Consider the following 26,404-nt stretch of genomic DNA (forward strand, 5'->3'; position numbering starts at 1 on the left):
AAATTAGTGAAGAAATGATTAAAACAGCTCTGTTTCCTCAGATAAAGGAAGCTAAATGAATGAAGCTGGCCCTTTAAGAGGCTCCGTCTGTCTGCGGGGTGGCTGCGAGCTTCTTCTCTTTGTGTGGAGAGCTGAACAGAAATGACTGATGAAAAGGAACAAAAACAAGGGAAAGAATGCTGACATACGCTGAATGTTCCTGCACTGGTTTTGCAAGTCAAATCCGTGTGAACATTTATATTTTAGGAATTAGAGCGTTCCTTTTCCTGATTCAGACACAGCGATTGATTCACAGGGAAGGGTGTGGGAGAAGGTTTGGAGCGAGAGACAGAAGGGGAAAAAAATGGAGAGGTGGGAAGGATCTACATGGCGAGAAGCCAGCGTCTGAAAGAAACGGCCTCCTCCCCGATTCATCAATATTTCGAACAGACTTCACTGCAGCATTAGAGAGAGAGAGAGAGAGAGAGAGAGAGAGAGGAGAAGGTGGAAAAAGAGGGTGGAGGTGTTGCATCAATAAAACACAGGAACAGCTTTCCCCTGTATCCAGCCAATTTCAGCTGAGGAGGAAGTGCTGGAGAGGAAAAAGGGAAAAGGAAAAGGAGAAAGAAAAAGCGAGAGAGGGTGGAAGGAATGTGTGAAGGGAGGTGTGTGGGGGAGGAGGAGGGAGGCGAGTAATCAGTAGAGACAAAGGAAACACTGAGGTAAAAGAATTCAGATGCTGTGAGAGAGAGAGCAGAATGACAGAGCAAATTGCAGGAGGAACAGAACGAGAGGACACACAGCAAAGAAAAAAGCAGACGAAAGCCAGTTGTACACTGAATTTCTCAGCTCTCTTTTCAGATTATGACTCATTACACACTTTGAGATCCCAATAAAATCTTGGTCAAATTCTACAGCAGATTGTGTGATAACGTGTTATGCATGTCAGATTATACAACGAAGATCCTCTAACAATAAACCTGCGATTAAGGCAAATTACTACGTTCTGCTTACATCCTCTATCAGCGTGCAGAACATGGACAGAGTCAAATTAACACAAACATTCTTTAAAATAGGTGTTGTAGTTCCATCAATTATCCGTAACCGCTTATCCTGTACAGGGTCGCAAGCAAGCTAGAGCCTATCCCAGCTGACTGTGGGTGAGAGGCGGGGTACACCCTGGACAAGTTGCCAGATCATCACAGGGCTGAGACACAGAGACAAACAACCGTTCACACTCACATTCACACCTACGGTCAATTTAGAGCGACTAATTAGCCTAACCTGCATGTCTTTGGACTGTGGGGGAAACCGGAGCACCCGGAGGAAACCCACACAGACATGGGGAGAACATGCAAACTCCATACAGAAAGGCCCTCGTCGGCCACTGGGCTCGAACCCAGAACCTTTTTGCTGTGAGGCAACAGTGCTAACCACGACACCACCGTGCTGCCTAGTGTAGTAGTGAAGTCCACCTAAACCGTGACCAGGTCATGACCAAGACCAGAGTGCATCAGGACCAAGACTTTGAGGGGTTGAGACCAAGTCAAGACCAAGGCAAGGCGAGCCCGAGTCAAGACCAGAACCAGAGCAGTGTGAAGGGGTGGGGGAGGGGTGACAGCCGTTAACAGGAAGAAAAATGTCAAATTAACAAGGAGTCAGGTTATTGGTTGCATTTGAAGCAGAAAATTATATATCCAACCACACTAATGATGTTAAAAAATAAAACAGGCAATTTTGTGAAATTCACACAGTTGTGGTCTTGACTGGTCTTGAAATAAAATCTCAAGTCCTCCCTGTCCGAGACCAAGACCTTCAAAAAGAAGAAAGAAGAAGAAAAGAAACCTTTATTTGTTACATACACACTTCAAGCACAGTGAAATTCATCCTCTGCATTTAACCCATCTGAAGCAGTGAACACACGCACACACTCAGAGCAGTGGGCAGCCACACCAGAGCGCCTGCGGAGCAGTCAGGGGTTCGGCACCTTGCTCAAGGGCACTTCAGCCCAAGGCCGCCCCATGTCAACCTAACTGCATGTCCTTGGACTGTCTGGGAAACCGGAGCACCCGGAGGAAACCCACACAGACACGGGGAGAACATGCAAACTCCACACAGAAAGGCCCTCGCCAGCCGCTGGGTTCGAACCCGGAACCTTCTTGCTGTGAGGCGACCATGCTAACCACTGAAAGTGGTCTTGAGACCAGTCTCAAGTACTATAATACTAGTTTAAAAGTGATGGCCTTTACACAAGGGATTCGACATGTAATTGTGATGCGAAAATGTGACCAGTATTCCAAATTATCGCAGAGAAAGTATACACACCGAATCCAGTGGGAATTTTTTTAATATGTCGTGTTCACACTGGTTTCCTACTCACATCAGTAGCGTCCTGAGTGAATGAAGGACTCATCTAGCAGCGATAAAGACAATAATTATAGACATGCTCTCAATAAAGAGAAAAAGTTTCAGGTACGAATGACAACAGGGAGAGTTTCATAATCTCATTAATGAGTTGAAGCTGAGAGACGGGATGGTGGATAACAAGAAAGAAAGCAGCGCTCATGATGTGTGTTCACAGGTGAAAAAAGATAGGAATGAAACTCCATATTACAAGTCCAACAAGAAAACAAGTGAGAGAGAGCAAGAGCGCAGAAATCTGTGAGCAGAAGATTCACGAGTGCACAAAGCAGTCTGAGTGCGAGTAGGGGATATTAGAGAGCGACGGGAAACAGTATAACATCTAAATGTGATATGAATAAATACTGCTCTCAGATCTAAAGACCACACTCTTGATTAAAGATGGGAATAAATCTCCATAGAAATAGAACCTCTCTGCTCCGAGTCGTGAGTGATGCCGGTGCATAGCAGAGGCTCGCTGCTACATTTGAGGCCATTTGCCGGCTGTCCTCTGTGTCACCACCATGACGTCTTTTCTACACAATGTGATTGGTTGATGTGTTTATTCGTGATGTACAAGCTCAGAAAAGTACACCTGTTGTTTGATGCGGTTCTCTAATCAGCTAATCCCTTGATGCACCAAATCATGCAGATACAAATCAAGAGCTTCAGTAAATGTTCAAACATCAGAATGGGAAAACTTGTGATCTCAAAATGTGACTTTCTTTCACTGTGGTATGGGTGTTGGTTTGAGCCAGATGGACTGCTTTGAGTATTTCAGAAACTGCTGATCTCCTGGGGTTTTCACACACAACAGTCCCTAGAGTTTACACAGAATGGTGCGAAAAACAAAAAACATTGAGTGAGTGAGTGACAGTTCTGTGGGTGGAAAGTAAACAAATGCCTTGTTGATAAGAGAGGTCAGAGGAATATGGACAGATTGGTTTGAGGTTTTTTTTGCCAGGAAGAATATAGTTACTCATATAATCATTCTTTACAACCGTGGTGAGCAGAAAAGCATCTCAGCATGCAACAGCAGACAGAACACCACATTGGGTTCCACTCCTGCAGCCAAGAACAAGAATCTTGGAATCAAAAACAAGTTCCTATTAAAGTGGCCGGGGAGTTGACATATCGCTTTTTCACTGTGCAATATTTACATTCATGACAAACAACAGTTTGAAAAAAAAAAATATATATATATATATATATATATATCAATGTGTGAATTAATCGCACGAAAAAACCCACCCCCAGTGTGTAAAGCCCTTGAGACTGAGTCTACCCATGAACATGTTCGTTTTAATTTTCACAACTGGTTCACAAACGTCCATGTGGGGTTTTCGTCATTCCATGCTGCCTTCTTATTAGAGACCTTTAGACGGCTTTTAGAAAAATCGGGCTGAACATCATATAGTGTAACACCGACTTAAAACAGAAAAGAGGCCAGACAGATACAAGATGACACGCAGGCCATAATAAGATGATGCAGCACATTCCCTCTGCGGTCGTGTCCTCAATCACATTACAAAAACACACAGTCTTGGGAGTGGACAGATTACACAGATTACACTGAACCCCAGACTGTCATTTCCTTCAGGGATGGAAAAACACTCAAGTCTGAAAACACCCTAATGAAGGATTGCTCAGATATCCTGATTGGTTGTCGTGGTAACAACACAATGAATAGTATGAGGCAGGCGGATGTTGTGTACTTAACTTGCTCGATGTAGCTAGCTTGTAACATGGAGAGTCACGGTTCTGTAATGCGCACAAACAACATGAAGAAGATAGCGTGTGTCGGCGTGTGTCATGTTTGCTGCTGCAGGGACCACAGTCACAGTTAAGCGAGGGTTTCTCCTGACCTGACTTCATGTACGATGCTCTTGTAAATAATTAATGACACCATGAATTGCTGTAAATACTAAAAGGAAAAAAAAACACACTGTAGTAGTGGGGCGTGGTCAGGAGTGATGGAAGAGATCAAGCAAGCCACAAGACACGGTATAACATCTGTGAAACCTTTACAGCATCCTAGTCCCTCCCCGACATGCAGGTTTTCCATCAGTCAGCTGACGGAGGACGAAGAACAAGGTGACGGAAATGCAGAGACTTTCAAAATGAAACACACACGTTTGGAAAGACACACACGAGAAACAATTGGATGTAGGACCCAAGACCACCAGTTTGGTTCTGATATTTTTCAAAAAATAATATTTTATCATACGTTTATTTATCATTTGTTTATTAAACTTTCACCAAAGAACTAAATGCAAAAAATATATAATAAATATTAATTGTTTTGTTTTTTGTTTAATAATTTAATAAACAGCATTATTAAATTACCATTTATCATCTTTATAGTATTTTTCTATTATATATTTGTATATTGCTCTTTTGTCATATCATAAAAACATTTTGCTTGCATTTCATCCATCCATCCATCCATCCATCCATCCATCCATTATCTCTAGCCCCTTTATCCTGTCCTACAGGGTCGCAGGCAAGCTGGAGCCTATCCCAGCTGACTATGGGTGAGAGGCGGGGTACACCCTGGACAAGTCGCCAGGTTATCGCAGGGTGAACACAGACACCCATTCACACTCACATTCACACCTACAGTCAATTTAGAGCCGCCAATTAGCCTAACCTGCATGTCTTTGGACTGCGGGGGAAACCGGAGCACCCGGAGGAAACCCACGCGGACACGGGGAGAACATGCAAACTCCACACAGAAAGGCCCTCGTCGGCCACGGGGCTCGAACCCAGGACCTTCTTGCTGTGAGGCGACAGTGCTAACCACTACACCACTGTGCCGCCCCTTGCATTTTATTTATTTATTTATTTATTTTCTAGATACAATATATGAAAGACATTCCGTCACACTTTCATACCGAGGGACGTGAAGAAACCAGAAAATTTATTATCTGTGCTGGTGTTATGTAAATTAATGGATGAGTGAGTTAGAGAGAGAGCGAACACGCGCGCGTGTGTGTGTACTCTTACAGCTCTCACTCCACCAGCGCCTGCTCTCTCTGTGCCTATTCAATCAGAAAAACGGCCATCTGTCTCGCCCCGCCCTGGGGCTGTGTGTGTGTGTGTGTGTGTGTGTGTGTGTGTGTGTACACATGCCTGAGGGAGTCTAACAGGTTATGCTCATGGGGATTTTTTTTTTCCAAATCAGAAAATGTATCAGTGTATATTGATGTGAGCTGTCCATTAACTTCTCAATGAAATCAATAATAGTGATATTTTTCCCCAATGGATACCAAACAGTCCTTGTGGACACGCCCTTAGAATGAAATTCACATTGTTTAAACAAACAAACAAACAAACAAACAAACAAACAAACAAACAAACAAACAAACTCAACAAAAAAACCCTTCCATATACATGATCATTTCACAGACAACTGTGACTCACAATGTATCTCAGAATTTCACTGTTCTCGTTGTCACAAACTCGTTACGAGAACATTCTGGTAACCTGAACATATCATGGCTGCGTAATCTCAATCTAAATCATGTGAGTACGGAGCTGGAGTACGGAGCTGGGGTTTGACTTGACGTGCTGAGATTCATGACTGAGTGAATATTCCAGTCCCGGTCCACCTGACAGACTGCTACATAACCACGCCTGTGTGTGATGGTGCTGAAATGTCATGGAGGCCTTCATGGAGCTCAAACACCATCAACACAAACAAGTCTGGTTTCCCGACACTGGGTTAACGACACCACGATCACCTCAACCCCAAGAACAGCGACACATTCATTATAAACACTGTAACCATTATAACACCATTATAACAGGCTGTGTGTATCGTCACATGACTACTGCTCAACTGATCAGAATTTATAATCTGCTGTGTGTGTGTGTGTGTGTGTGTGTGTGAGGAAGTAGCTCAAACCTCCCCATAAATACACAACTCTGGTTCTGACCTGGTTTACAGTGAGCATCAACTACATCACCACTGCTCTCTCTCTCTCTCTCTCTCTCTCTCTCACATCCATTCCTAATTTCCCATAATGCAACGCACCACCCGTGCACCAGATCAGCAAAAATCTAAGCTTCAGAAAATGTGAACTGTCCCATTTACTGTAACACATCATACACACACCTTTGTTGTTTTTCTTTCTTTCCCCTTCTTTGTTACCTCTCTGCATGTCTCCCTTTTTCTCATTTGTATTTTCCACTTTTGTCTCTTTTTCTAATTCTCTCTCTTTCTCTCTGTCTTTTCCTTCCATTACATCTGTATCTCTTGTTCCCTTTGTGTCACCATTCTCTCCTTCTGTTTCCCCCTTTAGGCATGCTCTCATTTTCTCCCTTTATTCTCTCTCTTTTCTGGCTTTCACTCCACATCTTACCTTTTTCCCTCTCTCTCTTTTTTCCTCTGTGCTTCTCCTCCATTTCTCTCTCTGCACTTCTCTCCTTCTCCTCCATTTCTCCCTCTGTGCCTCTCTCCTTTCTCCTCCATTTCTCCCTCTCTGCGCCTTTCTCTTTCTCTCTCTGCACCTCTCTCCTTTCACCTCCATTTCTCTCTCTGTGCCTCTCTCCTCCATTTCTCTCCATTTACCTCTCTCCTTCATCTCTCTCTCCCCCTTTTTCCTCTCTCACTCATTTTTTCTCTGCCTTTCTCATTTTCTTTGTCTCCTTCTCTCTCTGTGTCTTTCCTCATGTCTTTTTCTCTATGTCCCCCTCTTTGTCTCTTTCCCTCTTGGTATGCCTCTCTTTTTCTCCATTTCTGTCACTCAATTTCTCTCCTCCCCCCGTATGTGTCTCTTAATCTGTCTCTTTCTCTCCGTATGTCATTCTCTTTCTTCGTGTTCTTTTCTATTATGTCTATTCTCTCTCTCTCTCTCTCTCTCTCTCTCTCTCTCTCTCTCTGATTACACTCAGTAAAAGGCTGACGTCTGTACAGTCTGACTTCTCCGGGGTCATGTGATCTAATAAATCAGGTTTTGCTTTAAAGATATAAACTCGCCTCATTTACAGTGCAGGTTTTAGACTCGTATTTGACCTTGCAGTGTCGCATACAGACATATCCCTGACTCCCACAGAGAGAGAGAGAGAGAGAGAGAGAGAGAGAGAGAGAGAGAGAGAGAGTGTGTGTCCTCCATCTGTGCGTCCTACAGAAAGGAGTCCAAATTCACAGCATGTTAACACCTCACACCTCGATACAGATGATGCACTGAGCCTTTTTAAACATTAAAACATGTTGAAAATCAATTAAACAATGAGATGAGAAAATTGTTTAAAAAACAAAGCTAAAGTTCTAGTTTCTAATACACAACTATTGTTATATTTCCTCCTATCGGTCTGTGTCACTTTGAATTAAAATGATCCACTGCACTGTAACCTATGAATAACTTATTAAACTTATACCTGTTGTCATGGTTACACATAGATTTGGTGCACTGATTTACAATTGTGATTTTTTTTTAAATAGCAGTGTCCCAATAAAAGAAAATCACCTGCAACCTCTGCATTTTACTATCTGTCATTAAGTAGTCAGCTCGCTTCATTAGTTATATCACTATGATACATTTTGAGTAAAAAGCACTAATGAGCAGGGGTCCATGGTCGAAAAACTGAGGAAATGCCCTCTAGGCTGCCCCGATGGCATATAAAACATAAAAATGCCCTCTAGGTGCTCTTACAGTGGACAAAGCACGATGAAATTCCTAACTGGCTGCCTCTCAAATGGAAAATCATGATGAAATGCCTTCTAGGGTGCTGTTACATACTAGGGAATGTGATAAAGTGTCCTTCAGCTGAAGTGCAGTGCCTAGTAGGCACCCCTACATGAAAGAAAAAGATGAAGTGCTCTCTCTGGCCACTGTATAATATGTGAGAAAACTTCATTAGTCCCCTCTAGGGTGCTGCTATGTGTGAGAAAACATGATGAAGTGCCCTAATGAGTGCTCTTCTGGTACAGAAAACTAAAGATGCAGTGCCTTATAGGCTTGCCTACATGAAAGAAAAAGAGATGAAGTGCCCTCTAGCTATTATGTGCAAGAAAACGTTCGTCAGTGCTCTCTAGTAAAGAAAACTAGAGATGCAGTGCCCTATACGGTTCCCCAACGTGTAAGTGATGAAGTGCCCTTGAAGGTGTTCTTCCAGTGGATTAAACGTAATGCAGTACCCTATAGGCTCTCCTATGTATGAGTAAAAGTGATGAAGTGCCCTCTAGGCTCCCCTATGTGTGGGGAAAAGTGATGAAGTGCCCTCTAAGGTGCCTTTCCAGTGGATTAAACAAGATGCAGTGCCTTATAGGCTTGCTTATGTGTGAGAAACAATGATGAATTGCCCTCCAAGATGCCCTTTTAGTGGATTAAAAGTGATGAAGTGCCCTATAGGGTCCCTGATGTGTGAGGAAAAGTGAAGTGCCCTCTAAGGTGCCCTTCCAGTGGATTACATGAGGTGCAGTGCCCTATAGGCTCCCCTACATGCAAGAAAATGAGAAAAAAATGAAAGCACCTTCTCAGTGCTCCCAGTGTAGAGAAGTGTCCTCTCTAGGGTGCCTGTAGAGTACAAAAAACATTAGTTAATACCTTCCAGGTGCACCTACTGCACATAGGACTTTCTATTTTTATTTATTTTTTCCACCCCTGCCCTTCAGGCAGCCCCTGCTTAGTGTTAAGGACACTTAGGCAAGTTTTCTCCTGGGATTACTCGCGTGTCTTTTCTCAGGTGCGTTTCCGCTGTGACTGATATTCCATTCAAATGCAGTAATCCCTGGATTCTCCTTTTCTGCTTCCCTTTTTCACAGACATCTCCTCAAGTCAATAAAACTATCAGACCATAACTACAGGAGTGTTCAAGATGCGGTTTGTGCAGATTTATTAACTCAGCCACTAAAATCACATGATCAATATTTATCCCCCCCCCATGGTTGTGGGAGCTGTCTATCGTCTCTCCTGATCCTCCTGTTAGACCTGCTCTCTGTTCACATCGATAGCTGTTGCTATGGCGGCAGTGGACGGGGGGGACTTTCCACATTCTTTTATTAATGCTTAAATGATTCAAAATGACTCCAGCTTCGGGAGCACTATATACACACACCAGAGTGTTTCACATCATAATGGGACCTTCTTAATCCACTCAGCCTGGAAACAAGACTGAAATTTAATTTTAATGTCTGTTCACTGCAGCTCTGTGACTGAGATTGTAAACAAATTTAAACTGGATACCCTGAGAATTATTTAATACAAATGAGATCATAATCTAATCACTATCAAAACTATTGAATGCTGAATATTTCTTTTCTTTTTTCATTTTATGCATAAAACAGATATTTGTCTTTGCATGATGGCAGTATACTTAAATGTATGGACATGAAACATTGTATATTTAACAGTTATTCCATGAAATTGATTTCGCGTAGCACCGAGCTGTCTATGATCCATGTACTGCTAGACTGAGTGGAATAACTGTTTTATTTTATCCACATTCACCGGATTTTGAGAAACAGAGCATTTTTATTTTTTGCAAATTCGGTAAATAAAAACTTGATACAAAACGTCCGACAAAATAATTTCTGTTTAGTCGGACTTCTTATAAAGCTATTGATGGCAGCACGAATTGACTTTAGTGTTGTTTTTTTTTGTAGAAAGTGCCGTCTTGCTGTCGTGCCGAGGTATAGAACAGCTTTAGACATTTATTTAATTCTTCCTTGGACATTTCAGTGATGTCATTTTCAAACTTCTTTGAACTTTTGAACCAGTCTAAAAAAAAATAATAATAATAATAATAATAATAATTTAATGCTTAAAGATGAAGAATGTAAACAAACCAGTGAAATGACAGGAGCAATTTGTGAAAAAATGCAATAATAATAATTCTTGAAAAATACAAAAAAAAGATATGTTCTTCCCATCAAATTTTCATTCCATATTTTGTTGCTTTTTTTGGAGTTTTGTTTTCAAGTAGTTTTTATTTCATCCTCGGTTGGTTCAGCAACACACACCGCCATTTTGTTTTTCTCTGCTCACGGTATATGAGCTCATAGCCTAGTAGTAGAATCACCAATCAGAGCGCGATTGCTCATATCCAGTGAATGTGAAGAGAATAATTAATATCATCTCTGGGGCCTGAAGGACTTTTTCCTCACCACTGGCTTCATCATTTGGGACAAATCCAAATCTACATCTACAGCTGGATTTCTGTAAAGCTGCTTTGTGACAAGTGTTCAGAAAAGTGCTATAAAAATAAATCAAAATGAACCGAATTGTATTTCATTAAAAGGTTTTATATATTTTTAATGTTAGACTGTCTTATCTTTACATTATTGGCAGTCTAAAAAAACAAACCTAAGCAAAAGCAGTTTAAGTACTTTTAAGCAAATTTATATTCACAGTCAGTGTTGATAAACGCCCGCGTTTGGGAATTCTCTCACTACAGTTAGGCTCAGATTATAAAAGTGCCCTAAAGTCAACAGTTTAACCATTAAACCAGTGTTGCCAATTTAGAGATTTTGTTGCTAGATCTGGAGACTTCAGAGTTTTTCAGCACACACTCGTCACGTTCCTGCACTCGATATGGCTCTACAGCTTACATCACAGCTGCTGTTATACGAGTTGAGAGAGCAGGATCACTCGACTCACCACCAGTGTGTAATGTCTGGTTTTGTTGTTCTTGCAACCAATCACTGATCATCACTGTTTCCCAACAGCCAATCACTGATCATCACTGTTTCCCAATGACCAAGAACACCGTTACCCCTTTTCAACCAACAAGGAACAGGTTCTCCAACTGGTTCCCTTCAGGATTCCTTGAACCTTGGTGCCAGGTAATGAACCAGCCCATATTCTTACAGGTTTTGAGCAAAACCATTGTAATCAAGGATGTGTCATGAACAGAGGGTGTGGCACAATTCACAACAGGAGTCATCGCAAGATGGCGGTGCACATTGATTATCTCTGTGCTTTTGTTCTGTTAGTGCAGATATTTATTTTTGGTCCATTTTTTCCCCAAAGATGTATTCTTTTCTATTATGTTCTCCAATGCTGCACACTTCTTCCTCTCCAAACTAATGACATGCCCACTGATGTCATCACAGTTCGTGCTGGAAAAACCAGCTATATTTTAGTTCCAGCGAGAAACCAAGTTTTCAGGTTCAGAACCAATTTATTTTTGGTCGAAAAGCTCTGAAAGGGTCAAAGTTTGGTGCGAGAACCAGAACAGAACCCATTCCCAGTTGGTCATAAAGGGGGCTGTTTGTCCTACCCTTGCACTTCTTCGTCCTTTGTTTTAGTTTCTCTTCTTCTAAAATAAAAGTGTGTCCTTCATGACTACTCACTGTTCATGGATTACATCATTAAAAACTACAATTTACTGCATTATTCTGTATTTATTCTGATAAAACTATCCTACTGTATTATGTTTGAAGTGAAAATCTTCCTTCTTCATGTATCCCAATTTGTAATTTGATATGCCAATGATCGTGACAAAAAACAATATGCAAATTAGTCTATGTATGAGCTCATCTTCTGACCTTTTGACCATGATTTAGCTACGTTCCTCTGGGAACTGTCGGCAACGCTGAACTAAATTGTTAATCACAGTTGTGTGTGCGTGAAATGTCTGAACTCCTGGAATTAACATCTTTAACTTTGTACTTCAGCAGGAAGCACAGAGAACACCGGGTCTCATTTACAGCCTGCACAATACTCATGAAGAAGAGAAATGATTACCCAGAGAATGCAGTTTGTACTGAAATGTCTCACAAGCAGCATGGGCAGTGAACTCAACTTTTCTCCTTAACCTGTGCTCTTTAGTCATTGTGGATAACTGTACTGGGGAAATTAGGAAATCGAACAGAGCCGGAGCCTTATTTTAGGATAAATCTGTATGCAAAGCTAAAGTTAAATCCGGCTTCATCCCATAAATGAAGGCCAAATGCCAAACTGATCTCAAACTGTACTACATAGGATGCACAAGCCATGAGTTAAATATCAGGTTTCTGTCTTCACCCAGTCCTATTGTATATTTGTTGATTATCCTAATGTGTTCACCTGTTCTGTGTTAAGGTCTGTATCTTTATGCCCTCCTTTTTTCTCTCTCTATTTGCAAACTCTTATCATGCACTAAACAGCATTCAGGCTAAACCTGGTCATCCTGTCTTCATTTCTTGGATTACTTCCTGGTTTTTATCCTCACCTTTAAAGCATCAATAACCAGAAGACACTCTCGAAAATAGTGTTCATTTAGAACTTCCTGTATGAGAAGCTGTGAGGAGCTCTGTTTATTTGGGAAGTTCCTTCATGAAGCTGGCTGAGGAATACTCAGGAATAATTTAATTTATTCTATTCACAGTCACTGGATATGAGCAATCATGTGCCCTGATTGGCTGCTCTACTACTAGGACATCAGCTCATATACCGTGAGTAGAGAAAAAAATGGCAGTGCATTTTGCTGAACTAACAGAGGACGAAAGAAAAACTACTTGAAAACACAACCCCAAAAATTATCAAGTATTTAAAAGAAACAGAAATAGCTAAAAGAATATAGTCCCCCCCACATCGCCTGTTCTAGACTCCAGCCCAGTTGGTGGCGGTAATGCACCTTTAAGTTGGTTTGCCAACCACCAAAAAAAAAATCCCTAAAGAAGAAGAAACCCCCCCCCAAAAATACAAAAAAAGCGCAAAAAGTATGGAATAAAATTCTCTTTTTTTAATTTTTCAAGAATTATTATTATAGCATTTTTTACAAATTGCTCCTGTCAATTTCCAAGTGGAAATTATTTTGTGGGATGTTTTGTATAAAGTTTTTATTGATCGATTTTGGAAAAACTAAAAATGCTCTGTTTCTCAAAATCCAGTGAATGTGGATAGAATAAAACAGTTATTCCACTCAATCTTGTCATACATGGATTATAGACAACTCGGTGCTACGCGCCTCATCGGCTATCAGCTCATGTACGACTCGATTTCATGGAATAACTTTTAAATATAAAAATTTTGATTTGTTTCACATCTTAACAGCTGCACAATCACATAAGAGGTTACTTCATAGTGTTAATGTCTTAATTATTATTTTAATGGTAAACCTGAAGACATTCGAGTAGTTGAATTTGAGTTTACATGATTACTGATAAATCCACAACCTGCTATATAACCCATTGGCGGCGTCCCAAACCGCACAACATCAATACAGCAGATCATCTTTAATGCAGTCAATCCTTCATATCCATATTCAAAGGTAAACTGTGGTGCTTTAGATGATGACAATCAGCATACGGACAATTTCAAATGTCTACGTCGATAAAGGAACACATTTGTGAGCACAGGAACAAAATAATTACAAATGACCTCAGATCTAAAACCCATGACTTGTATTCAAAAGTGGACACTAATACACTAAAGGAGTTGTGCTCCTTTTCTCTAAATGTACAACAGGACAGATAGCTCCATTAGACGTGAGGAATACTTACAACATTTCATTGCCAGAACAGTTGGTAACCATGGTTACAACCCAGTCCACACACTAACAATAATAATAATAATAATAATAATACACCAGCGTGATCCAGTTAAAGACATTTGGAGCTAATTTAAATCGCTGATTTTTACTGTTTTACATACAGCTGACTGGCAACTTGGTGTGAATAAGTGTGTGAAGTGAGCTGGCGTGCCGTATTCCCAGGATAGACTCTGCAACCCTGACCAGGAAAAAGCGCTTAGTGAAAATGAAGGAATGAATATTTTACATTAATGAGCTAATTAATTGAACCACACTTTAGGACCTTAAATGTTTTTTTTCTGAAGTTTTTATACATGACAATACATTTTACACTAATAATTGAGATGTTGGTCTCGTAAACCTTTAGTATCTTTCATCTGGAAATGTGAAGAGTGTACCTGTAAAAATGATTCAACCAATATAATTGTTTGTGAGCACCACTGTTGTGTATTTAATTAGCTTTTAAACTATCCCAGACTTTAAAAGACACGTACCAGTATGGCTGAGCAATACAACACAAATATCATATCACGATACTGGAACACATTTCTATGATACATGATATGTAGCAGAATGATATAAAAAGTCAGTGTCCTTCTTGTGCCAGGACCTGGTCTTCCCAGGCAGTATGCCATCCCAGGCCCTTAAGGTGCATTGGGCAGAGCCGATCTGTGTTTCTATAGCCCCCGGCATCTCGTCTATTACATAGCTAGGGTTACAGCAGGGGGCTGGTCCTCTGGTAACTCCGAGAGTTTGACTCCCTGCTCACATCTGTATTGCAGCGCCTCGCCATATGGCAGTAGGTACCATTTTTATGATGGTCTTTGGTACGATCCAACCACAAGCAGAACTCATGATCTCCCGGTCAAGAAGTGGACACACTCATAACAATATATACTGTAGGTTGCATTTATATTATATAGACCCGAGTGTTTTACTGAGAAATACGCCACTCATATTTTTCATATACGAACTGTATCCAGGATATCGAGTAACATATTTAAATAATATTGGCTGGCTTTTTTTCATGGTAGAGTAGAGTGGGGTAATACGCCCCCGGCCTGTTTTACCCAAAATAACCACCAGATGGCACAAAGTTACATTTCTATTGTTGCTATGGACTGGCTTGACAATGGGGATATACAAATATCCACTGTGGATCGCATATCAGCAACACAGCGGAGAGAAATCAAATTTCATGGTAAGTGATATAATTTTCAGATATCAGTAAAACTGTATTTAGATAGCTGCTATTTCGTCAGATATCACAGCTGTGTATGTGGTATGAGTAGACAAGTCAGTACGTTAAAAAAATACATTAGGTATAAAAAGTTGAATCACATTTTGAAAGTAAGACCCTTTTTTGTAAAAGTGTAGTCTGTGGGGTAAAACACCCCCTTAATGGCGGGGTAAATGGCCCCCAGGGGGCATCGTTTCCTTTTATCATAATTACTGTATTTCATACATTTCTGAATAGCAGATACATAGTTTTTAATAACATCTCGCTTACCTGGTTGAGTAAAGCAAGTAATTTGAACTTAATATTAAAAATAATTGAAATAAAAAAAAAATTGAAATTAAAATGTGAAATATAATAAAATAATGCATCTATTCATTAATTCAGGGATATTGTCTTGTTTCTTTCACATTATAGGCTTAAGTAAACACTTTTGCTATCCAAACAGCTTTTTTTGAGTGAGGGGGCCTATTGCCCCACCTCAGCGGGCCTTTTACCCCACTGGGGGGGGGGGGGGGGGGGGGGGGTAAAGGCCCCCTTGGCACAATGTTTGTTTTTGTTAAAAAAAAAAAATTAAGTATTAACTTTAGGCAGACTTTAGGTGGCATTATTGTTCATGTCACTGTTGTCAAAAACTATGATTAAAACTAAACACATGGTTCATTTCAACTTGGAGAAAAACTGAATTTTCCTTAAGGGGGGCTTTTTCCCCCACCCTACTCTATATCAGATATATTCCATTCAGCTAACATGATACTGAATGAGTCAAAGATGAATAGCTGAATGGAATATATCTGATATACCATGAAAAAAAGCTAGCCAATATTATTATTCATACACATTCCTTTCGGGTGTTCAACGCGTCTTTCTCTTTCAAAATTCTCTCAAAATTGTTCGCATTTAACGACGCAAACATGGCGGCCATGTTTGCTTACAAATTGTCACAGTCACTCACTAGCATGGAAGTTTTACGTCTCCGACGTGCAACGTCATGCTGTCTTAACAACCATGCAATATCGTAAACCATATTGAACACTCATTCTTCATTGGGTAGAGTGATGTAATACATGTTAGCAATATGCTAACGATATTGCATGCTATCAAACCAAAATTCCATCAAAAAAAAGTGTCCTGTATGTATAATATTTCCCGATATTTCACTCCGATGACGTCACTCCCAGTGTTTTTCCGCTGACTAGATGTGTATTGTGAAAATGGTGAACCGGTTCAAAATTAAAATTCTTTTGATTAACTTGCGTAATTTTTGGTGGATGTGTCCATATAATATAAAGAACATTAGATGATGGCGCAAATATATGAAGTTTATCTTCTCATATTGAAAGATATATCACCATTTGAAGATAAATTTCATATCTTCATACCACCGTGTAACATCACACACACATTTTATATATATACAGGGTGTCTCAAAAAAATGTACTCACACTTTAACTGTCCCTAACATGCTGCCTTTTTTGTGTTGCAGGTGTAATTAATTAATCACAGCATGGCAGGAAATTATCGCACCAAACCAAGAACAATTGATGCATTGAAATTGGAAATTGAAAGACAATGTCACGATATTCCTAATGACCTATTTCGTGACGTTTGTGAATCCCTTGGTGCGCGTTATCAGCGTTGTCTGGACAATAATGGTCATCAATTTGAACATTTGCGAACATGATTCTTCAATTACATTTGTCTTCTGTATTCGAAGCTATTCCATTTCACTCTATGTTCATAAATAAAGGTTTTCTCGTCATTCAAAGTGTGAGTACATTTTTTTGAGACACCCTGTATATATATATATATATATATATATATATATATATATATATATATATATATATATATATATATACACACACATTTTTTTGTGTGATATCCATAATGTCTCATAAAAGTGTACTGTGACATAATTTATAATGATATATCATCACATTGTGATTTTGAATCCCAGGAGTATGAGAGAGTGAAATTGGCCATGCTCTCAGGGTCAATGGGAGGAATGATGTATATACTCATATACACTCACTCACTTACTCTCTCTCTCTCTCTCTCTCTCTCTCACACACAATCACAGAGACACTAGTCAATTGTGGGCGTCTACAAGCCCGTGTATGCAAAAGAGGGCCTATAGCGCAGTCCTCGGAGCGCGTTACACCGCCCTGTGACACTGCTGGAAAAAATGCATTGGCTTCACGTGTCTCAGAAGAAGCATGTGTTATTGAATGGGTGGAAAGCATGAAGAAGAATGATGCACACCAAAACTACCATCATAGCGTCAGGCACCGTGAAGGGCCAGGGAAGGGCAAAATGCTGATTTTTGTTATTGAGCTCATTTTAGGGATGGTTGTAAAATCACGCCGATCCTCCAGCCCTGATCTTCACATCCAGATACACTGAGATGATGTGAGAGCCACCCATGGATGGAGTCTGGTCTGAAGGTTTAGGATTCAGCTGAAAGGATGGGCGTGGAGGTGGAGGAGCTGACAAAGATGCCGACATGCTTTCATCTCTCCAGCCCTTTCCCCCACACCCCCTTCCTCTTTCTCATCGAATTACCATTTAACAGCGACGGACTGAAAGAAATCCTGTAATTATTGACCAAATGGCGCATTTTTAAGGCGTAAAGTTGAAACAGATGCAGGAACGGGGTGCGCGCGCCGCCGTGCCGCCTCGTGGAGAGCGCGCGCACGGCACGAGAGGGTGTGTCCGGTGGAGGAGAGGGGAAAAAAAAAGCAATACTAATATTGCCTCGAGACATCTCGGACAATCTGATAAATCATCTAAAAAGACAAAAAGACGCCAATAATTACCAGAATATGTCGTTTGGTGATGTTTTTACGCGCGTAAGGAAGCTGAAAGTAAAAGGAAAATGTTAGTTTAGCTTAAAGCTAATATCCATGAGTACAAAGCACAGCGCGTGAGATAACCATTTAAATCAGCTCTCACATATAAATATTACTGAATTGGACTAAACTGGGCGTTTTGGACAAAATCAAAACTGAAACCTTTCCATAAACTGATACATGGGTCAGAAATGACATTTTATCTCCTGTGAAGGGAAAAAAAAAAAGATGAAAGTGCACCTGCTCTGGACGATCTCATGACATTTCCTCCACTCTAAAATGATATAAATGAATAAATATGGACACTAACCTGTTCAGGAGAATGAAAGGAAAGCGATTGTTCACAAACTCCTCGATGTCGGCAAACTTACAGCGTTAATGTCTCAGCATTGCAACCGCAGCATCAGCACCACCAAAACCCCCCGCTCCACCGACAGGGCAGCGGCTCGAGTCCCAACCACTGCGTGCGCACTGTTTAGGGACACTGCATAGGGTGTGACGTAACCGGCTTCTAGAAGGGGTGTCGAGCGCACTATATCTGATAAGGGTGGAGTTTGAGATACGAGCAACCTCCCTTCCCCCCTCCCCACACCCCCGTGAACCAGGAGGCTTGGTGTGAAACAAAAGCAGGCAATAAAATAAAATGATATTAATTCAATTGATAAATAAAATCGTATTCATTTTAAACAAGCACATCTAACTGCATACGATGCGCTATTGGAATGAATGAATGAATGAATGAATGAATTTGCATGGGTTTGACAGGCTGCTTCCTCATGACATGGTGCACCTGTCGGTGTTTCTGTAAAAAAAAAAAAAAAGACAGTTCTTGGATAAAAGCTTGAGAACTATTAAAACTGGGATGTTATGCATCAAACCCATACCATTTAAGGGGGTGGGGGAAGCTTTGCCAGCTAGCTTAGCTGATGCTTCAACATATATAGAAGTAACTAGAAGCAGCTCATTCTCTCTCTCTCTCTCTCTCTCTCTCTCTCTCTCTCACGCCCAGTAAAGACAAATCCAGCCGCACAGACATCAACCAACGCTTAGTCACATCAGCTACCTGTAGAGGTAAAAGGTTAAACCAGGCACTGTTGCATGATCAACAAGATGTTTAACTCACCTGCACGACACACACACTTATTGTCTGTTCAACTGCAGCAGTGAGCATTGATCAGTCGTAATCAACTAAAATGCACTTCCTTTTCTGTCCTGAGGATGATGGGGGCGCTAAAGATACTGAATTACAGCAGAGTGCAGTTCCTCCTTTGGCCTGAGAAATTGAAGGGGTCGCTAAAGATACTGAATTACAGCATAGTGCAGTTTTTCTTCTGGCTTGAGAAATCCAGGGGGCGCTAAAGATACTGAATTACAGCAGAGTGCAGTTCCTCCATTGGCCTGAGAAATTGAAGGGGGCGCTAGCAGAGTGCAGTTCCTCATTTGGCCTGAGGAATCGAGGGGGCGCTAAAGATACTGAATTACAGCAGAGTGCAGTTCTTCTTCTGGCCTGAGAAATCCAGGGGGCGCTAAAGATACTGAATTACAGCAGAGTGCAGTTCCTCCTCTGGCCTCAGGAAAAGAGGGGGCGCTATAACTAAACTCAACATGAGATCTCTCCACAATTCTCTCCAGTTCCACATCTACTGTGAACGGGCAGACATTTGTAATTATTCTTATTTTTGCCAAAGGAAATCTTTCTTTTTTTGTGTTGATATTCTTGGCAGTGGAAGAAAAAGTGCACAACATAGGATATAAAATATATTGTAGTTCCTACTCTGGCCTGAGAAGAGGGGGCGCAAAAGAGACTGGAAAAATATCAGAAAATATTCAGTTTCTGGAAAAACAGTACCTGGAGCAAACTCACACAGACTGCACTACACAATTTATTCTTGAATCATTTATTCAAGATCAAGAACATAACATAAATAGTTAAAAAAAGATGGTGATGTCAAAAATACATTTATATGAATAGATTTGTTCTCCATTGTTTTTCTTTTGTTCCAGACACCGCAGAACTGATGAATCCTGAAAAAGAGACAGAATTGTGTAAGATTTCTTTATTTATATTAAATATCTGCACCACTCCTTTATAGTAAATCAATGTTAACACACTGTAACTCCAGTCACTCACCTTGGATATTAAATTTATCCAGACATGATATATTTAACAAAAGCTACAGGGAAATAGACAGTAATATTAAATTAATAACCTGCAGTAAGATGCTTGGGAATTATACAAATGTATTCTCCACATTATAAGAATAAGAGTAATAGTATACTGGTTAAAGATTTTTTATTTAAAGAAGAAAAAACATATAATCCTTGACATGATGAAGGTTTCTGTGAGGAAATGTGTCAGCATTTGTACTAGTCAGAGGTAAAGATGTAAGTTTAATGGTTTTCTTTGATGGATATGGTTCAGAATATGGTTAAAACATTGATGTTACCTTCATAGTTGATGCAGCCGTTAGCGTCCTCTTGTCCTGCCAACACTTGTTCAACCTCCTGTTCTGTCATTTTCTCCCCTACAGGATTTATCCAGGACTCAGTGACTGGATTCACAACACCATAGAATTCACACCAACTACTTGGTAGCTGCATTAACCTTCTAACAAATGTGTCAGCTGATCATCTACATGTGGGGTAATCACCAAAATCACCAATGTAGACATCTCACTGGTAAATCACATTAGATAACATCATCTTCCAAAAGAAACTGTAAATATAAATGTATTTTATTCACCTAAAGTCTGTAGAACGTGGCGAAGCTCTGCTCCCATTATGGTGCCATTTCCTTCTTTGTCAAAGACCCGCAACCCCTCAACAAAGTCCTCGAACGTGCCGCGGTCCTTTAACTTGGACACGTGCTGAAACATGGGTAGGAAGGTCTCAAAGTCCATGAGCTTGGTGTTGAGTTCTGAAGGTCACGAGACAATCATAAACACTGATCACTTTATGATCCATGTAGCAGACAATGAAATTATCATTTTGATAAAATAAGAACAAAATAAACTGAACAGTGGTATTGCAGCGGCTTTGAACCTCTGACCTTCAGGTTTGGGTTTACCCAGCACCCTCATGACCTCAGCGTTGGTAGGGTTTTGGCCCAAAGCTCTCATCACATCTCCACACTGAGCATAAGAGATCTTCATTTCTCCATTAGGTGTTCTATCAAACAGCATGAAGGCCTCTTTAAACTCTGTTAGGACAGAGAATAAACTCATAAAAAAAGGTTATAATAGTTATAAGGACATTATTTTGTCCATATTGGACTATATGAGGTTAGACTGGGTGATATGATGATATATAGACACGAGTGTTTTACTGGGAAATACACCGCTCATATTTTTCATCCAAGCTCCATCTGGGACATGGACAGCCAAAACCATGGCATAAATCTCTATGTCACTCGTCAAGATATTGATGAATTGTTTTGATAAATTTGGGTACTTTTTGTTTATGAATGTGTCGATTTAATAAAAAGAAAATCACATGTTGGCTTGAAGTTTATGTTTGTTCATATTTGTTTGGTTTTGAATGACCGAAAAATTATACTACATTTTTATCTGGTGAACTTTTTCTAACTGGAACACCAAAATGGAAGAATACTCTAAGATTTGATGATTAATATTAAAACAATACAATAAAATATTCTGCTTCAGTTCTGAACAAAGTCACAGATGAGTTAATCAAACCAGTATTACATGTACATGAGTTTGGCGAGATGAACCACAATTAAATAAATAAGTTCTTACCTTCAATCTGATCTGCAGTGAACTCAATCTAAGAAGAGAGGCAATAGATATTGATGCATCACTGACAAAGAACCTGACAATCTCACACCATGCCACACCACATATAATCAGTCCTTATCAGTTTTCCTCTTGTGTGGCCCCTGTGGATTATTTGGTCAGCTATGCTTTTTACACTGGTGGTTTTTTGATACCTTCTGATTTTGGATTTTACATTTTAGTGTTAATTAGAGCACTAGATCCATCCTTTCTTCATGTTTCAACATCATGTTTATACAGTACTAGTCTAAAGTTTGGACACACCTTCTAATTCAGTATTTTTTCTTTATTTTTATTCATTAAAAGTCATTTAATGCCTTAAAGTAATGATGGATGTCATTTCTCTTTACTTAGCTGAGTGGTTCTTGACATAGTATGGATTACTACAGTTGTGGAATAGGGCTGTTTACTGTATTTTTTTTTAAATAATTTTCTATTTACTCTTTGAATTAAGGCAATAAACTAATCCACTAATTAACTTTTGATGAGGCACACCTGTTAATTGAAAAACATTCCAAGTGACCACCTCATGAAGCTGGTTAAGATAATGCCAATAGTGTGTAAAGTGTCATCAAGGTAAACGCTGGATACTTTGAAGAATCTAAAATATGAAACATATTTTGTTTAACATTTTTATGTTTACCACATAATTCTATCTATGTCCCATATGTTATTTCATCATTTTGATGTCTTCAGTATTGTTCTACAATGTAGAAAATATTCAAAATACAGAAAAAAACTATGAATGAGTAGATTAGGGGTGTACAAACTTTTGACTAGTTCTATTTGTTCAGACTTTGAATTGTGGTTTGCCAATTCATGCAAGGGTGGCATGATGGATAGAATAGCCACCTTTTAGCTCCAGAGTCCCAGGTTTGATCCTGCTCTCAGGTTACTGTCTGCACGGAGTACCACATGTTCTTCCTGTTTCTGTGTGGGTTCCTGTAGTTACCTCCCATCTCCCAAAAATATACCATTAAATTGTCCCAGGTGTGAATGTGTGTTTGCATGGTTATGACTGACTGATGTCCCATCCAGGTTGTATTCCCATGTTACTACAGTGTCTTTGGGATAGACTTTCAATCCATCACAACCCTGACCAGGATAAGGTGCTGACTGAAGATAAATGAATTCTTGAAATCCATGCAATTGGTAACTACTCAGAGAAGGCTATGAAAAAGCTTTCATCTAGTATCCTAAAGAGAACTCTTCAAGGAAATATGTAGAACCCTACAACATAGGGTTTCCTTTTCAGAAACTGTTCCAAGCAGAACTGTTTACCATCCATAGAACCCAAGAGGAACCTGTTCTTGAAGACTGCAGTATTAGTTATGGAATGTGAAATCAAGGAGCATGAGGCTCCCTGCTTACATGCTATTGACCAATCTTTTGTTCCAAGTTCTTTCCCACACCAGGACCTGATCTTCTCAGGCAGTCTCCTGGCCCAGTACTAACCAGGCCATTGAGGCACATGCCAAAGACACAATGTGCCTCAATGGCCTGGTTAGTACTGGGACAGGACACTGCCTGAGATCAGGTTCTGGTATGGGAATGGTGTGGGTAGTGCCGATCTCCGTTTCAGTAGCCCTAAGCCTCTTGCCAATTACATAGCTCTTTCTAAACCATTTCCTGCACCTATAGGACTTCATTTTTCCATACATGGTACCAAAAGGTACCAAAGCACCAAGGATTGTAATGTTGATATCACCTTTGTCTTGCTGACAAAAAAAATCTTTTTTTTCAAAGTCAGGCAAGTTTATCAAAGTTACTCGGGTTTCTTCAGCTTATCCCCTGAAGGATAAAGGTTCAATGGAGAACATCACACTGGAGTGTTTTGCTAACACAGATGACTCAAGAAGGAACCAAAGAGCATTAACTATCCAAATAAATCTTTAGGAAGCCTCAGTCTCTTGAGACAAGAAGGACAAAAAGTAGGATTCTAATAGCTCTGGGATTTGAACTCACAACTTTCTGGTCACTACCGCAAAACTCTGAGTATCTCAAGTTTCCACAAGAGCAGCAAAGGAAGAACTGCCCACACTAATTTTGTACCAAATGTTACCCAACTGTCTGTACTCCACTCAGCAGTGCTACAGATGCTCACCATACCCTGGAGAAGAAACAGCCTGTTTGAGGCCATTCCCGAATTTCCACCACCAATTACAAGATCTAAGAATAACAGACAACTGTTTCAGAAGCAAGGGAGCGATGGTGAAACTCCATCCTTCTGCCCCTGGGGTAAATGCTGGGTTAAGCCTGGATCACAGGCATGTTAGGCTCCAACAAGGGAGCTCAAATGTAGACAACACCAATTGTGTGGAAGGATGTGAACATGGAATCAGAGACATGTGGACTGTTGTGGGTTTACTGAATGAAACACTCATGGAGATATTTGGACTTAGTTGATACCTTTGGAAGCAGATCTCAATTTTTTGGAGCAGTACTGTGCATTGCTGATGAAGAGGACATTTTTGTGAGAAAGAAATGGCCTCTGGCCAACACCACCTCAGGAGATTCCATTCAGTTAACTTCCTGTGTTGTTCAAACACTGTCTCTTCAATAAAAAATGGTATATATGTTGGAAAGAGGGGTGGCATGGTGGTGTAGTGGTTAGCGCTGTCGCCTCACAGCAAGAAGGTCCGGGTTTGAGCCCTGTGGCCGGCAAGGGCCTTTCTGTGTGGAGTTTGCATGTTCTCCCCGTGTCCGCATGGGTTTCCTCTGGGTGCTCCGGTTTCCCCCACAGTCCAAAGACATGCAGGTTAGGTTAACTGGTGACTGTAAATTGACCGTAGGTGTGAATGTGAGTGTGAATGGTTGTCTGTGTCTATGTGTCAGCCCTGTGATGACCTGGCGACTTGTCCAGGGTGTACCCCACCTTTCGCCCGTAGTCAGCTGGGATAGGCTCCAGCTTGCCTGCGACCCTGTAGAACAGGATAAAGCGGCTACAGATAATGAGATGAGATGTTGGAAAGAATGGAAATTCATCACTGCATCCTCAACTATTATAAGAAAAATAGTCAGTGATGGGATGGGGTGGTGTGATGGAGCCCAAAACAAAGTGGAGTTACTGTCACCACTGTTATGTTATATGCCTCTTACACCACAGCAACTGGCCAAACATTACATTTTGTATTGCATTTTATCCATTTATGCACATATAATGTTGTGCAAGAGCTGAAAAACAAGTTTGTTCTTTAAGCTTTTTTTGTCTCTTGAAACTTAAATTTACAGCTTTGCCTCTAGTACAAAGCTCTGAAACTGGAGACTCCATACAAAAATGCAAAATAAGATCTTCACTGAAAACTTCAAGATATCTCTAATTGTACATTTTATTTGTTGAATAACAACATTATTTTTCATCCATTTATTATTAATTTTATACTACGTGGAACATCTGCCATATGTCCCTATGAACGAGCTGTTAGTATAGAAATGACGGCATACTGGATAATATGATTTCCCTTACAGCCAAAATGGTCAGAGGTGGTCCCCGAAAGCCTCTTCATGCTAAGAGTGTCTTAACTAGGAGAGAGAGTGTTCATTGTGCCACGATGCTTTTGGGAAAGTTGGAATGGAGCTGCTATTTAAACAATTATTCAACATGTTCTGACCAATCAGATTTGAAAATTTTACAACACTGTGGTAGAAAAGCCAAGATACACTGATGACTATGATTAAAATACAATCAGAAGTATGGATGGGACATTATACCATGGAAAAGAAATATGAAAAATGGATAATGTTATATATACCAGACTAGCAACTTTAATGATGTTACAAAAATATTATTTCCATTCTGGTTGAAAGAAAAAAATAGCATTTCAAGATCATTTTGGAAAAACAACAACAACAACAACAACAACAACAACAACAATAAATGCATAGAATAAAGTTCTATCTTTTTCCTTACTTCTTTAATAATGATTCTTCAACACCCTTGATTAGTGAATGAATTATTTATCATGCAAACACTTGGATTACTCACTGCAATGCCCTTTGGGTCAAAGGCAGGCTCCTTGGGCTTCTCCGGTTCAGGAGCAACTGCCTTATTCGCCTCCTTCTTGGGTTCTACTTTCTTTGGTGCCATGTTAAAGGCAGCAGGAGAGAGAGAATTACAAGGAAGTTGTGAAATGAGGCAGAGAAGAATGAGCTCCAATGAGTTTTATATCCCCATCCTCATCCCTCAGGCTAAAACTAGAACCATCTGAGACACCATGATGAACCATACAAGGTCTGGAGGCTGGAGCACTGAGTGATGAGGCTCCACTTTAATCGCTCTCGGAGGAGCATATCAGCATGTCCACACATTGTTTTCACTATGAGGAGCATGGGTTAATGGCAGGGGGATGAGAGTTATTTTGTACGATGGGGAGATGGTGAGTTAGGAAGCCTGGAATAGGTCGATAGTGGACGTGGTGGAAGATAGGCAACTTTTAGAGTTTATGAGAAGTAAACAGAGTCCAAATATCTATATCCAATACCAAGAGCTGGTATATCACAGCACTCTTGAATTCTCGATTCTGATTGGTCAGAGGGTGTTGATTAATTTTCTATCACAGCAGCTCTGACCTGCTGGAAGCAATTCCCAGGTTTACTGTATGGCAATACACTCACCTTAATATGTTATTATTTTTATAGTAACATCTAACATGATTGAAGGTGAAAACTAACTTGTCTAAAGGAAT

At 40.2% G+C, this 26,404-nt stretch overlaps 1 protein-coding gene across 2 annotated transcripts; it reads right to left on the reverse strand.

Annotated features, from left to right (window-relative positions):
* Positions 1 to 20,058: 20,058 nt before the first annotated feature.
* myl4 (myosin, light chain 4, alkali; atrial, embryonic) lies at positions 20,059 to 25,806 on the reverse strand. Of its 2 annotated transcripts, XM_060904496.1 has the most exons (6): positions 25,705 to 25,806; positions 21,684 to 21,711; positions 20,978 to 21,127; positions 20,672 to 20,845; positions 20,376 to 20,453; positions 20,059 to 20,102 (listed from the first exon to the last, which is right to left on the reverse strand). In XM_060904496.1, exons 1-6 carry the CDS (start codon positions 25,804 to 25,806, stop codon positions 20,074 to 20,076), a joined length of 561 nt encoding a protein of 186 aa, XP_060760479.1. In that variant the 3' UTR covers positions 20,059 to 20,073. The 2 variants fall into 2 exon arrangements, with proteins under 2 accessions (XP_060760479.1, XP_060760480.1); XM_060904497.1 differs by lacking the exons at positions 21,684 to 21,711; positions 25,705 to 25,806 and having other exon boundaries at positions 20,376 to 20,438; positions 20,978 to 21,110.
* Between the last annotated feature and the right edge of the window lie 598 nt (positions 25,807 to 26,404).

This window comes from Neoarius graeffei, chromosome 22, assembly GCF_027579695.1.
Source record: "Neoarius graeffei isolate fNeoGra1 chromosome 22, fNeoGra1.pri, whole genome shotgun sequence".
Taxonomy (NCBI): Eukaryota; Metazoa; Chordata; class Actinopteri; order Siluriformes; family Ariidae; genus Neoarius; species Neoarius graeffei.